Source organism: Mobula hypostoma, chromosome 19, assembly GCF_963921235.1.
Source record: "Mobula hypostoma chromosome 19, sMobHyp1.1, whole genome shotgun sequence".
In the NCBI taxonomy this organism is placed as follows: Eukaryota; Metazoa; Chordata; class Chondrichthyes; order Myliobatiformes; family Myliobatidae; genus Mobula; species Mobula hypostoma.
Window position 1 is genome coordinate 37,513,634 of NC_086115.1, and position 15,747 is coordinate 37,529,380.

A 15,747-nucleotide genomic window follows, 5' to 3' on the forward strand; every position below is an offset into this window, starting at 1 on the left:
CAAAATTGCACCTGAGGCCATAGGCATAAAAGGCCTTGCACCATCTCATTAAGAAATCCAGAGGCACAAGATTAAAGAGCGTCTGTGCTGCCAAACTTCCTCCAAAATGTTCAAAAACTGGGACATTCCAATGAAGATACTGGATAATTACCTAGCACCATATTCCCTCCCTCTCCTCCCCCCCCACCCTTTGGCAGTCCCTCGGCATCAAGAATGCTTTGGTTGAATAAGAATGACACCTGCCTCCCATCTTCATAGGAATGTGAGTTTATGAACATTTCAGAGGAAGTCTTGGCAGAACAGAAAGTGTTTTAAAATCTCAAGCGTGGGGCTGAAACAAGAAATGGACAAGAGATGTGTGCAGATAGTATCAGTATGAAAATGTCAGACTCCCTCTTCCAGTCCCTAGCTCCTCCTCTCCAACATTGTTTGAATACTCAAACTTATGTGCTACCAATCTAATTCAGTTTTTATCCTTAGATGTAAAGAAACAGTTTTAATACAAGTCCCAGGTATATTTATTTTTAAATGTTTAGTTTCAGCTCAAAACAAATTGCACACTACGGACAAGCAAATAGGAAAGAACTTTAAAACAGTTTATTTCTACTGCTAACAAGCCATAAAACAAGTAAATATTGTGAGGGGAATAATAGTTACAGGAGTTATTTTCATTTCCAGCAAGGAGTCTTAATTTGCTTGCAAATCGTTAAGGTCCTGGCAAATTTTCTTCTGTGCACAGACACCAGAGGTGTCTTGTGAAATATTCTGATGCATTGCTAGAATACTACTTAGCAATATGCAGGAACATAGAAAAATGAAACTGCTCTTCCCAGCAAGCAAGTCATCCTTATCACAACATTTGAGGTAATTTATGATTGATGGTGCAGAGACAGACTGGAGTCTCCTCTTTCCAATTGTTTCATTGCCAAATTACAGAAGCTGAACAGAGTGAAGGCAAATCTTCCATGTTCTTTTGGAGATCAAAAAAGTGAAAGTAAGCAAAGAAACATCAGATTCTGAGGAGACATGATAGAGTAAACGTCTTGTTTGACGGTATACACATTCTGTATATAGTTAAATGACAATAAACTTGACTTGATATTCATATTTTTGGCTTGGCTGAAAATGTTCAGCAAACTGCTTCATTAATGCAAGAAAATAAAATGAGATTATCAATTCTTTAATCATTTGATGTTTATTTAAAAAGTTACATAGAAATGGACTGACAAGTTCACTATTGCAACTAAACAGAATATCGTAAGCAGAAGGAAACCAAATGGGGCAATCTATTACCACTCCAAGTGCATTTGGTTATAAAAATAGCCAAAAAGCTAAAAAGTAGAAAATAAAACTTTGTACAACCCATTCTGACTTCATCTAAGTAATTCAAGTTTTGCCAAAATAATTAATTTCTGGAGATAATTGGTTTGAACTCAAATGTCAGTACTGTATTCAAAATTTTAAATACAAATTCAAACTAATTTACTTGCACTATATTCACATATAGCTGACCTTGGAAGGTGAAGCTTTACAGAGGTATCTGGCAATGTTTTGGAGGGGTGGGGAAGAATAAAGTGGGTCATTACAGTGCATTAGAAAATTACAAATCACACCTGCAATATCTCCCCATTTGATTATCTGAGCTGCTCAGTGGAGTGCATCCCCGACCAGGTGCTTCCCAATAATATTGTGCAAGAAAGCAATACCAAGCTATTTGTTATAACTGGTTCAAGAATACTATAATTTTAGGAATTGACTGACATCCTATTACCCAAATTGCAAGTAGATGGCCTATTACAATATTAAATGCAGATCTATAAAAAAAATTTGCAAAATTACTGAAGTAAACATTCACCAATTTGGAAGGAAACCATTGTTGTTCCTGGTCAGGTCCTATAGTATACACATGGATGGAAGCTGAACCCGAAATTAACCTACCTTTTACCTATTTTAGGCTTAAAGTACAGTGCGAACTAGAACACTAAATTATGTTCTTGTATAATACAATTCTGAAGAGAAGCATTCAGAATGAAAAATGAATATTTTAAGAGAAAGTTACATAGTCATTCATTTTCCACATGCCATTTACCTGAAGGATTGTATGTTTATATTTTAATTCAAAACGAGCATAAATAAACATTCTAAAAAGCAAAGATCTTTAAATTGTTCTGTAATAATAATTATAATACTTTTAACAGTAGCATTTATTCAGTATTTTGTCCCAATATTCTGCTGTAACTTGAAACTAGCTACAGTAAGTTTTCCCAGTGTTTCCTGCAATAAAACCACATATCTGAAACAATTGTATCTGGCAATCCAATACTCGTTCTAACAAAATTAATTGAACAAAAAGTTAATGAAAGCTTGTTAGTTGTGCCCAAATGTCAGTTGACTCTTAGAACATTGAAGGCTTCATTAATTCAACTGCATGCAATAATTAACTAAAATAGATACAAACTCTTAAACCTTTTCAATACATGACATGGATTGTAATTCAACCAAATAATGTTGACCAAGGCACCAAACAAACACACATATTGCATTATCCAGGCTCTGAAGTAGCCACTAAACAATAAAGACAGCAGGATTTGAGGCTCCTCAGGTTATCTTGTTTGGTCAGACCATGCAGAGTGGAACTGTGAGGGAAGTCAAGGCAAATAAGGAAATATTTAAAATTAAATAGGTTTATGGAGCAAAACAATTGCAGCTTCAAGTTACAATAAACTATCAAGAGCAGTAATACATTTCATGTATCAAAACATTATATGCTCAAGTAGAAAAACAATGCACAAAACAAGATTTTAGTAAACATGCTAAATGCAAGTATTGTGAATTCTTTCACAGTATTGCTTTCCTGTGCAAATCAATTAGCAAATGTGTGTGTGTGGGGGGGGGGGGAAGAGAGAGGGGGAGGGGAAAGAAAGCAAATCTTAATGCCCCTTTGCCCTGCTGATGAACATAAAGTTCAGGAGTGCTTAATCATTCAGTAAAGTAAACTCTAGCCATAAGATAACATCCATTGCCCCAATTTTACATCACCTTGCCAACTACAGAACTGGCTGCCATTCAAGATTACGCAGACTCCCAGGACAGAGGCCTTGATGAGATCACAAGAACACCCAAGCAAACCTAAAAATGTGTTCAACAGTCTAAAATTATCTGACATTGTTTTTGTAAGTTAAAGTTAATTTTAGGCATGATATGCTATTAATATTTTCCACTTGATTAATACAAAGAACATTTCAAAAAGGGAGATACAATTCAAAATGTCAAGGTCATAAATGCCATCGCAATAACGATATGCTAAACAATCCCTAGGAACTCGACATTTTTGCATGTATTCTAAAGATCAAGCTCAAATAAAGTTCCAATTGAATTATTTCCCCACTGCAAAACTTTGGAATTGCAAGCTTTGAGAGTGCAACTGAAGAAAAAAAGGTGGGGGGGAGAAGGGGGGGGGGAAGAAAAAAAAATCAGAATTTAATTATTGCAAATTTCAACATGTTCCAGCAGGTCTCGGTGCCGACTGGTGGGGTATTGAGCTTTGCACTTGGGGCATTCCAAGAAACTCTCATCAAGATGATTTTTGGATCTTGGAAAACTTGATTTCTCTTCACTCTCACTGTTTCTGTTCAACCCTGGCTCCAGGAGGCATTTGTCTTCTATTTGCTGCAACAAAAATAAGTATTTTTAAAATCATTTACCCAAATATGCATACAATGCATTTCAATATTGCTGAAAGGTTAAGTGTTTGAGGTTTGTATGTTTGCTTCCCAATTCATTTGTTCTAGCATGGATGATTCAAGACCACTTGATGCATGCTGCAACAGCCACAGAAGTGGAGTACTCTAGTCTTATAGTCCAATATTAATCTTACACTCTACTTTATTGCCTCTGCTAATTCTTCCCACCGAAACACAACACTTACCCTTTCAAAGTATTAATTTTCATCTAGCACCTAATCTCAGTCTCTACTCCCAATTCTTGAAGCCTACGATCCTCCTCACAGATCATGATGCCTCCAAATTTTGTTATTACTATACATCATAGAGCAGTACAGCACAGAATTGGGCCCTTCAGTCCATCCCGGACTGTTATTCTACTAGTCTCACTGACCCACACCTGGACCATAACCCTCTAATGCTCCACCCATCCACATATTTATCCAAACCTCTCAAATGTTGCAATTGAACCTGCATCCACCACTTCCACTAGCAACTCATTCCATACTTGCAGCACTAAGTGAGGTTCCCCTTAAATGTTTCACCTTTCACTCTTAACCTATGACCTGTAGTCCAAGGTTCAACCAAACTCAGTGGGAAAAGCTAGCTTGCATTTATTCTCTTTATACTCCTCTATTTTGTATACCACTATCAAATCTCCCCTCATTCTCCAGGGAATAACGTCCTAACCTATTTAATTTTTCCCTATAAATCAGGTGATCATCCCAGCAACATCCTTGTAAATTTTCTCTGTATTCTTTCAATCTTACTGATACCTTTCCTATAGGTGGGTAACCATAACTGTACACAATACTCCAAACTGGGCCTCACCAACATCTTGTACAATTTCAACACAACATCCCAATTTTTATGCTCAAGAAGATCATAAAATATAGGAACAGATTTAGGTCGTTTGGCACATCAAGTCTGCTTTGCCATTTCATCATGACTGATCAATTTCCCTCTCGGCCCCAATCTCCTGCCTTCTCCCCATATCCCTTCATGTCCTGACTAATCAAGAATCTACCAAACTCTGCCTTAAATATACATAAAGACTTGGCCTCCAGATCTGCCTGTGGCAAAGAATTCCAGAAATTCACCACTCTCTGGTTGAAGAAATTCCTCATTTCCATTCTAAAAAGGATGCCCCTCTACTTTGAGGCTGTTTTCTGGTCTTAGACTCCCCACCATAGGAAACATTGCTTCTGCATCCACTTTATTGAGGTCTTTCAACAGTTGTTAGGTTTCAATTAGATCCTCCCTCCCCACCCAATTCTTCTGAGAGACAAACTCTCTTCAAATGACATGCCTTTCAATCCTGGAATCATTTATGAACCTCCTTTGAATGCTTTCCAATGTCAGCACATCCTTTCTTAGATAAAGAGTCCAAAACTGCTCACAATACTCCAAGTGAGGACTCACCAGTGCTTCATAAAACTTCAACACTGCATCATTGCTTTGAGATTCTAGTCCTCTTGAAATGAATGCTAACATCACATTTCCCTTCCTCGCCAAAGACTCAACCCACAAATTAACCTTTAAGGAATCCTGCACAAGGACTCCAAAGTCCCTCTGTACCTCAGATTTTTAAAATTTTCTCTCCATTTAGAAAATAATCTACCCTTTCATTTCTTGTACCAAAATGCATGACCAGACATTTCCTGACACTGTATTTCATCTGCCACTTCTTGCCCATTCTCCTAATCTCTCTAAGCCTCTCTACTTCCTCAAAACTCCCTTCCACCTATCTTTGTATTGTCTGCAAACTTGGGTCACAAAACCATCAATTCTGTCATCCAAGTCATTGACATATAACGTAAAAAGCAGTCCCAAAACAGAATTTCTGTGGAATATCACTAGTCACCAGCAACCAACCAGAAAAGGCTCCTTCAATTCCCACTTTTTGTCTCCTGACAATCAGGCAGTGCTTTAGTCACGTTAGTAACTTCCCTGTAATACCATGGGCTCATAATTTGTTAAGCAGCCTCATGTGTAGCACCTTGTCGAAGGCCTTCTGAAAATCTATGTACATAACATCCACAGATTCCTTTTGTCTAAACTGCTTGTTATTTCTTCAAAGAATTCTAATGGATTTATCAGGCAAGATTCTAACTTTAAGAAAACCATGCTGACTACAGGCTACTTTATCACGTGCATCTAAGTACCCCAAAATCACATCCTTACCAATTGACTCCAACACCTTCCCAACCAGAGGTCAAACTAACTGGCCTACATTTTGCAATCTTCTGCCTCTCTCCCTTCTTGAAGAGTGGAGTGACATTTGCATTTTTTCATTCCTCTAGAACTATGCCAGAATCAATTGATTCTTAAAAGATTATTACTACTGCCTCAACAATCTCTTCAGCCACCACTTTCAGAACCCTGGGGTGTACAGCATACCAGCTGGTTCGGGTGATTTATCTTCAGACCTTTCAGCTTCCCAAGCACCTTCTCCCTAGTAATAACAACTTCTCATATTTCTGCCCAACACGCTCAAACTTCCAGCATACTACTAGTGTCTTCCACAGTGAAGCAAAATACTTGTTCAGTTCTTCCGCCATTTCCTTGACCCCCATTACTAACTGTCCAGTATTATTTTCCAGTGGGCCAATATTTTCCATACCTAGAAAATATTTTCAGAGTATTTTCTACTCTCACCTCTTTTACACTTTACGCCCCTGAAGAACTTATGGTATCCTCTTTAATATTATTGGCTAGCTTACCTTCATATTCCATCTTTTCCTTCTTAATGACTTCCATTGATTTTTTAAAAAGTTTCCAATCCTCTAACTTCCCATTAATTTTGCTCCATTATACACCCTCTTTGGCTTTTATGTTGGCTTGGGATTTCTCTTATTAGCCACAGTTGTGTCATCTTGCCTTTAGAATACTTCTTCCTATTTGGGATGTATATATTCTGTGTCTTTCGAATTGCTTCCAGAAATTCCATCTATTGCTGCTCTACTCTGATTTATGAAAGTCACTGAGCCAAAAGCTCTCTACAACACTTTCAAGGAATTATGGATCTGTATTCCCAGATCCCCGTTCTACCACACTCCTCAGTGTCTGAAAGTTCACTGTGCAAGTCCTACCCTGGCGTGATAGCCTTCCTCGCTGCCCACTACACCTCCAAGCTTGCATCATCTTCAGATATGTTGATCAATATCTATGAAGTTATACCATCACAAATGGAAAACTAACCACAAATTATTTCCCCCACAGTGGATAACACTCAAGTAAATTATCTGCATACTTACAGTATTCTCAAGTCTTGCAATTTGCTCTCGTGCCTTCCGCAATTCTTTCAAGACTTTGTGCAATTGATGTTGCAGATTTTGACGTTCATGTTTTTCATTTTCAAAGTCTGAAGAAATGTTCTGCATCTATAAAAGATTAAAAGTAATTTCACAACCAAATGCATGATAAAAAATGAATTAGCTTCCATGTGAATTATTAACTTAATATGGTTTTGTATTATAAATAACTCAGTCCAATCATTCTTAATTCACAAAGATAGTTATCAAAGCTAAAGGAGCAGATCATTCTCTTTAAACTAATCACTGTTGTGACCTTCATGACAGCCAATTGGTAATGGATACTGCAGATATGGCACAAAATGGAATGCATAAATAGAATGATAGCTATTTGCTTAGAAAAGTAGAGACCTTCCAGTGGATGTTCACAGATCCTTAGAGGTAATCAAGGGAAGAAGTTACACTAGTGAGGTTACTGTTCAAGAACTGCATTCAGTTTTGACTACCATATTACAGAATAATTTTATTTCTATTTCTTGTGCTTTCTCTGAAAAGATTACAAAGGAAATTTACAAACACCTTGTCATAACTGTAACCTGCAAAGGGGATAAATTAGACAAGTTAGGAAACTAGAAAGAAAACAGGCAGGATCTAGTACACTTCTCATACTACTGAGGTCAACAACTGGAGGTACTGTGGAGGTAATTAGTGGTGAAGGATAAAGATTTGTATTGGTAAAACTTATTTGGCAGAAGGACTGCAGAAAAGGTACAAAGAACTGTAAATATTAAAGGAAATCGGATCATTTCAGGTCTGGAAACAATTGACTGGGGCATGAAAAAGAGGTAGAAGCAGTCACTATTAAAAAGGTATTCAGATCCATGGCCTTCAACAACAATGAACAAAGCTTAAAGAAAGTTAGGCTGTGCAGCTGCCTTGACCAGCATCAACAAAGAGCAAGATGTTCTAGAATTCTATGACACTAGTACGTTCCTTATGCACAATACAAAAGTAAACTGTTAGAATAAATCTGGTATGGCAAACCCAAATTGCTTTAAAAGGTGTTAGAATAACATAGTAGACCAAGTCATCTAGTAAGATTATTAATATTTTGGAGAAATTGTAAAAGAACACAGCAACAGTCTCTTGCTGCCAAGGATAAATTGTTTTGACTCCAATTTTGTGGATTTTAAAGTGACTGAGAAAGCCAATGCAGGAACCGCTGACTCTTCCAGAGAGAGAGCAGGAGGTGCCTGACTCAATGGGCAACAGGATAGTTTGAGAGGTGCTGCACTTCTTCCACATTTAAGTCTAGGTTTCTGTTCTCTCAATACATGGACTGGAAGTCCTCGATACAAACACAAATGATCTTTCTCCACTGGGCAATCATGGGCCAGGAATTCCTAAGAGTAGAAAGGTGCACCTTTTCAAGGAGGCTTTAGGCATGACATCAAAACTGTCCTGTGTTTGCCAGGTAAACCCTTCACATGACAGATCATGGGAAAATTCTATTTTGAGTCAGGTGCTGGGCATGTGAACAGCAAGGTTTTGGAGAGTACACTAACCTTGGTTTGCTTATGCTTTCAGTAAATTAGGATTTTGATGAATCAGTACTGTTACAGAGGAGCAACACCCAAGTCCCAGCAGGAGCATTTATTAGACTAGATCATAATCAGGTATGCAACTGTAAACATGTCCAGATTACCCATGCCATGCCAGGCACAGAAGACCACTGCACTGATCATCTAAACCACTCATTGATATCAGGCTCCAGAACAGTAAAGGGCCCTACAATGGTAGCCATTCTTAGACAGTACCTCATAGACAATTAATTCCAACCAACAAGAACCACAGAGTATCAGCTGACCCCATGTTCACCATAAATAGCATCTAGCTGAATCCAGCAAAAAAAAGGCATGACCTAAAGGATAGTAAGTGGAAAGAACAAAGGAACAATAGGAACTTGCTGCTTAGAATTGCATTCAAGTTCTTCAGCATTTCAAAATCATTTATGACCCAGACACCCAAGATTCTACTTCAATGAGATCCAAGGAAGAAAGTGAAGTTATCAGAGAAGCATGTGTTAATAACTAGTTATTGAAAGCAGTTCAAATAACTCATTTTCAATCAGTTCACAAAAGGTTTCAATTGATAAACCAGTCCAGAGGTTCCCAACATTTTTTTATGCCATGTATCCCTACCATAAACTGAGGGGTCTGTGGACCCCAGGTTGGGAGCTCCTGAAATCAAGTCAGCGGAATTCCTTCGACAAGATATTTCAATGAAAAACCTCTGGATTTACAAAGGCCATCTCAAACACTGAGGGAACCAACAGGCCATTTTTATCTCATTAACTTCTGGCAAATGCATCTATGATACCATCACAGAGTCAATATGGAATTCCATCTTCACATTATGGGCAGCCTCCATGGTATTACATGATAGTACAGTTGGTTAAATTGGACAAACTCAAACTCCCACTATCAGTACAATTCAGATGAAAAACACTAAGCACAGAACTGCACATTACCAGAGCCATCGAATGGAACTGATTGCTCGATACTTAGCTGTGCCAATTATGTAATGACACTTGGTACATGCTGTCACTTTAAACAGCAAACATTTATTGCATTTGAAGTGATAACAGAGCAAAAACCTATTGATTATACAAAATCTAAAACAAAGATAGATTGAAATTTCAATAAAAATAATCCATAATCCCTACAATGTGCCTATTAATAGACAATACTGTAACTGCATTTAAACATTCACAGAGTCATGATGACTTTCAGATTGCAGTGCTCATTGAATTACAGTCGGTATACCCTCAATGGATTGTTTTGACTTAATGGTCTGGTTGATCAGCATCATACATCAAAGTTGCTGGTGAACACAGCAGGCCAAGCAGCATCTATAGGAAGAGGCGCAGTCGACGTTTCAGGCCGAGACCCTTCGTCAGGACTAACTGAAGGAAGACTGAGTAAGGGATTTGAAAGCTGGAGGGGGAGGGGGAGATGCAAAATGATAGGAGAAGACAGGAGGGGGAGGGATAGAGCCGAGAGCTGGACAGGTGATAGGCAAAAGGGGATACGAGAGGATCATGGGACAGGAGGTCTGGGAAGAAAGACGGGGGGGGGGTGACCCAGAGGATGGGCAAGAGGTATATTCAGAGGGACAGAGGGAGAAAAAGGAGAGTGAGAGAAAGAATGTGTGCATAAAAATGAGTAACAGATGGGGTACGAGGGGGAGGTGGGGCCTTAGCGGAAGTTAGAGAAGTCGATGTTCATGCCATCAGGTTGGAGGCTACCCAGACGGAATATAAGGTGTTGTTCCTCCAACCTGAGTGTGGCTTCATCTTTACAGTAGAGGAAGCCGTGGATAGACATGTCAGAATGGGAATTTTTCCCTCCCCCCCTCTCTCTGCATTCCGCAGGGATCGCTCCCTACACAACTCCCTTGTCCATTCGTCCCCCCCATCCCTCCCCACTGATCTCCCTCCTGGCACTTATCCGTGTAAGCGGAACAAGTGCTACACATGCCCTTACACTTCCTCCCTTACCACCATTCAGGGCCCCAAACAGTCCTTCCAGGTGAGGCATCACTTCACCTGTGAGTCGACTGGGGTGATATACTGCGTCCGGTGCTCCCGATGTGGCCTTTTATATATTGGTGAGACCCGACGCAGACTGGGAGACCGCTTTGCTGAACATCTACGCTCTGTCCGCCAGAGAAAGCAGGATCTCCCAGTGGCCACACATTTTAATTCCACATCCCATTCCCATTCTGACATGTCTATCCACGGCTTCCTCTACTGTAAAGATGAAGCCACACTCAGGTTGGAGGAACAACACCTTATATTCCGTCTGGGTAGCCTCCAACCTGATGGCATGAACATCGACTTCTCTAACTTCCGCTAAGGCCCCACCTCCCCCTCGTACCCCATCTGTTACTCATTTTTATGCACACATTCTTTCTCTCACTCTCCTTTTTCTCCCTCTGTCCCTCTGAATATACCTCTTGCCCATCCTCTGGGTCACCCCCCCCCCCCGTCTTTCTTCCCGGACCTCCTGTCCCATGATCCTCTCGTATCCCCTTTTGCCTATCACCTGTCCAGCTCTCGGCTCTATCCCTCCCCCTCCTGTCTTCTCCTATCATTTTGCATCTCCCCCTCCCCCTCCAGCTTTCAAATCCCTTACTCACTCTTCCTTCAGTTAGTCCTGACGAAGGGTCTCGGCCTGAAACGTCGACTGCGCCTCTTCCTATAGATGCTGCTTGGCCTGCTGCGTTCACCAGCAACTTTGATGTATGTTGCTTGAATTTCCAGCATCTGCAGAATTCCTGTTGTTTGGTTGATCAGCATGTTGCTTTTATGCTTTGGTCATTTCCATATGATCTCAATACATTAATATATCGTTTGATTTGCAAAAGATAATGCTCTGAAACTGCCTTTACATAGGCTACTTCTGTATGTCTTAACCATTTCAGGCATATATTTTACAGCTAGTAACAAGGCTAAGCATTAAATACATCAGCCACAAAAATCTGTCTGCCTTTCATTCCCATAGCTTAGCTGTCAACTTGAATTAAGAATATACAGGTTGACCTCCACTAATCCGACTACCTGCAGTCCGGTTCCTTCAATAATCCGGCACTGATTATGCTTAATATAATCCTTCTGTAATTTGGCATTTTCACTAATCCGGCACTCCTCAGGTCCCAATGGTGCCGGATTAGTGAAGGTCGACCTGTACTAACACTTGGTGAATTTAAGCCTGTAATATTATTTAAAAACAGCACTATTCATAATACCTGTTGTTCCATTATTCTATTTCTTGATTGCTCTTCCTGCTGGTTTATGGAGGATCTTTGAAGAAGCTGGATCTAAATATTAAAAACAATGCTTTTTATGATGAATTTAAAAAGGGTGAAATAATTTTCAGACACACATTTAGCTAGGGTTCAAGGAGATTGCTTTGCCCAAGAGGGCAAAATCATAAGATTAACTTATATTTTATATATTTTATAAAAAAAAGTATATATTTTAAAGCATGTTGTTGAAGGTTGCAAACGAAAAGAACAAATATCAAATATGGCCAGTTTCTGATGATTGTGTCAAAGAACACGACAACACAGTACAGACCCTTTGGCCCACAATGTTGTGCTAATCTTTTAACCTACTCTAAAATCAATTTAACCTACATAGCTCTCCATTTTCTATTATTCATGTGCCTAACGTATGCACATGCCTCAACCACTATTCCTATCAGTGTTCTGTGTACCCCCCACTCTAATAAACTGACCTCTGATATACCCCTAAATTATGCCCCCTCATATTAGTCACCCACCCCCCTGGAAAAAGTCCCTGGCTATCCAGTCAATCTATGTCCCTTATCAAAGTCACCTCTCATCCCCCTTCACTCTAAAGAGAAGAGCCCTAGCTTGCTCAACCGATCCTCATAAGATATGCCCTCTAGTCCAGGTAGCATCCTGGTAAGTCTCCTCTGCACCCCCTCTAAAACTTATACATCCTTTTCATGAGGTGACCATAACTGAACACAATATTCTAAATGTGGTCTAACCTGGGTTTTGCTTGAACTCATTCACCCCTGACTAATGAAGGCCAATACACCATATGCTTTGCAATACACATAAAAGTTGCTGGTGAACGCAGCAGGCCAGGCAGCATCTCTAGGAAGAGGTACAGTCGACATTTCAGGCTGAAACCCTTCATCAGGACTAACTGAAGGAGCTGGTAAGAGATTTGACAGTGGGAGGGGGAGTGGGAGATCCCAAATGATAGGGGGAGGGATGGAGCCAAGAGCTGGACAGTTGATTGGGAAAAGGGATATGAGAGAATCATGGGACAGGAGGCCCAGGGAGAAAGAAAGGGGGGGAAGCCCAGAGGATGGGCACGGGCTATAGTGAGAGGGACAAAAAGGAGAGAGAAAAAGAATGTGTGCATATAAATAAATAAATAATGGATGGGGTACGAGGGGGAGGTGCGGCATTGGTGGAGGTTTGAGAAGTCAATGTTCATGCCATCAGGTTGGAGGCTACCAAGACGGAATATAAGGTGTTGTTCCTCCAACCTGAGCGTGGCTTCATCTTTACAGTAGAGGAGGCCGTGGCTAGACATATCAGAATGGGAATGGGAATCCAACATATAATTCTCCATAACTTCCGCCACCTCCAACTGGATCCCACCACTGAGCATCTTTCCCTCCCCCATCTCTCTGCTTTCCACAAGGATCACTCCCTATGCGACTCCCTTGTCCATTCGTTCCCCACCCCATCCCTCCCCACCGATCTCCCTCCTGGCACTTATCCTTGTAAGCGGAACAAGTGCTACACATGCCCTTGCACTTCCTCCCTCACTACCATTCAGGGCCCCAGACAGTCCTTCCAGGTGAGGCGAAACTTCACCTGTGAGTCGGCTGGGGTGATATACTGCGTCCGGTGCTCCTGATGCAGCCTTCTATATATTGGCAAGTCCCGACGCAGACTGGGAGATCGTTTCGCTGAACACCTACGCTCTGTCCGCCAGAGAAAGCAGGATCTCCCAGTGGCCACACATTTTAATTCCACGTCCCATTCTGATATGTCTATTCACGGCCTCCTCTACTGTAAAGATGAAGCCACACTCAGGTTGGAGGAACAACACCTTATATTCCGTCTGGGTAGCCTCCAACCTGAAGGCATGGACATTGACTTCTCAAACTTCCGCTAATGCCCCACATCCCCCTCGTACCCCACCCATTATTTATTTATATACACACATTCTTTTTCTCTCTCTGTCCCTCTCACTATACCCCTTGCCCATCCTCTGGGCTTCCCCCCTCCTTCTTTTCTTTCTTCCTGGGCCTCCTGTCCCATGATCCTCTCATATCCCTTTTCCCAATCAACTGGCCAGCTCTTGGCTCCATCCCTTCCCCTCCTGTCTTCTCCTATCATTTCGCATCTCCCCCTCCCATTTTCAAATCTCTTACCAGCTCTTCTTTCAGTTAGTCCTGGCGAAGGGTCTCGGACTGAAACGTCGGCTGTACCTCTTTCTAGAGATGCTGCCTGGCCTGCTGCGTTCACCAGCAACTTTTATGCGTGTTGCTTGAAATTCCAGCATCTGCAGATTTCCTCGTGTTGACGCCATATGCTTTAACAAACCCTATCAACTTATACTGCAATCTTGAGGGATCTCTATAGATTTGAAATTCCAATATCCTTTTCTCCACACTGTCAAGAACTTTGCCATTAACCCTGTAAGCTGCCTTCAAATTCGACCTTCCAAAGTGAATCATTTTACACCATTACAGAGTGAACTCCATCTGCCAACTCAGTCCAGTTTTGCATCCTATCAATGTCCTGTTATAATCTACGACAACCCTCCACACTCCTCACAATTCCAGCCTTTGCATCATCTGCAAACTTAGTAACCAACCCTTCCACTTCCTCATCCAAGTCATTTATAAAAATCAGATAGATCCAGGGTCCCTATGGAACACCAGTAATCACCAACCTCCAGGCAGAATACTCTCCATATACTACCACCCTCTGCCTTCTATAAACAAGCCAATTCTGTATCCACACAGCCTAGTTTCCCTAGGTACCAATGGCCCCCAACTTTCTGAAAGACCCTACCGTGGGGAACCTTACCAAACACCTTACTAAAATCTATATACACATTTTGTATCATCGTCTTGCAAAGAACATTAACTGTTTTAACTTCAGTTGTTAACTTTAAAGGAATTCAGTTTAGGTGTAAAGGACTTCAAAATACTGGAAATTTATAGGACTATAGGGAAATGCTATTAAATGTATAAACAGGATATAACTATATTAAACCATGGCAACCTCAACCTTTTCTTGTACCACTTGTCAGTGGGTCTTTTACCTAATGTAGAACTCTATCAGCCCTGTATATTCATTGATGTACCCATAGTAGGTAATCTACCTCTTAAGAGGATTGTACATCCGTACTTAGATACAAGCACTGTATTGTATCAGCATATTAAGAGCTCTAAAAAGTATAAAAATTGAAGTTTCTTCCACACTAAAATGTAGTTTAATAATAACAATCTAGTAACAATCAAAATATTCAACAATAGTAAGTATTTGCATGATTTATTTTGGAACTATTAGTAGCTTCTGAATATACTTCAATAGCTTTCAGCCATTCTAATCTTCGCATCAATTCATCCAAATTCACAAAAACGTGTCCAGTCCCAAAAAGTTCTCATGTGATCTGTTAAGGATTCAAACACCATAATAAGCTAACAATAAGAGCAAGAAAGCACTTCACCAAAAGGTATTAAATAAATGATATAGACCCATCAAGTTAAAAAAGAACCATTAAAGAGGAAAAAAAACATTGAGGCAGTAGGTCACACCTTTGCACAAGAAACAAATTGGGAACCTTGTTGAGATAATGTCAAATATTAATGAAAAATAAATATGCATTGGGAATAAATAAGCTAATTCCTTCGAGCTCTTGAGTCTCAAACCACTGAAAATATACAAAAGCCAACAAAATCCCTGAATTAACTGACCAGTGAGCACTCTCGGGGTTGAATTGACAGCAAAAGAAAAGAATTTCAAGTGCAAAAGAAAACAGAAAAAGCTGGTGTAAAAAAAAATATCATTCTAAAACATGGTTCAAATATACTAAAATGCAGTTACCTAATGTAAAAAATTCCTGAATATCTGAGAATGCAAGCTATGGCAGCAATCATTTATTTTGATAACAGATATGATTCTATGTAGTGTCCTCACAACTAATG

General features: G+C 40.1%; 1 protein-coding gene across 5 annotated transcripts in view; it reads right to left on the bottom strand.

Moving 5' to 3' along the window:
• Positions 1-620: 620 nt before the first annotated feature.
• Positions 621-15,747, bottom strand: part of cep55l (centrosomal protein 55 like) — a 32,451-nt gene continuing 17,324 nt past the window's right edge. For 3 of the 5 annotated variants that reach the window (XM_063071712.1, XM_063071708.1, XM_063071713.1), the window contains 3 exons: positions 11,786-11,857; positions 6,980-7,105; positions 622-3,669 (listed from right to left, as the gene is read on the bottom strand). In XM_063071712.1, the coding sequence (XP_062927782.1) occupies positions 3,481-3,669; positions 6,980-7,105; positions 11,786-11,857 (387 nt within the window). In that variant the 3' untranslated portion in view covers positions 622-3,480. Of the gene's footprint in view, positions 3,670-6,979; positions 7,106-11,785; positions 11,858-15,747 lie in introns of all 5 variants that reach the window. The other 2 variants (XM_063071709.1, XM_063071711.1) reach the window with 1 other exon arrangement.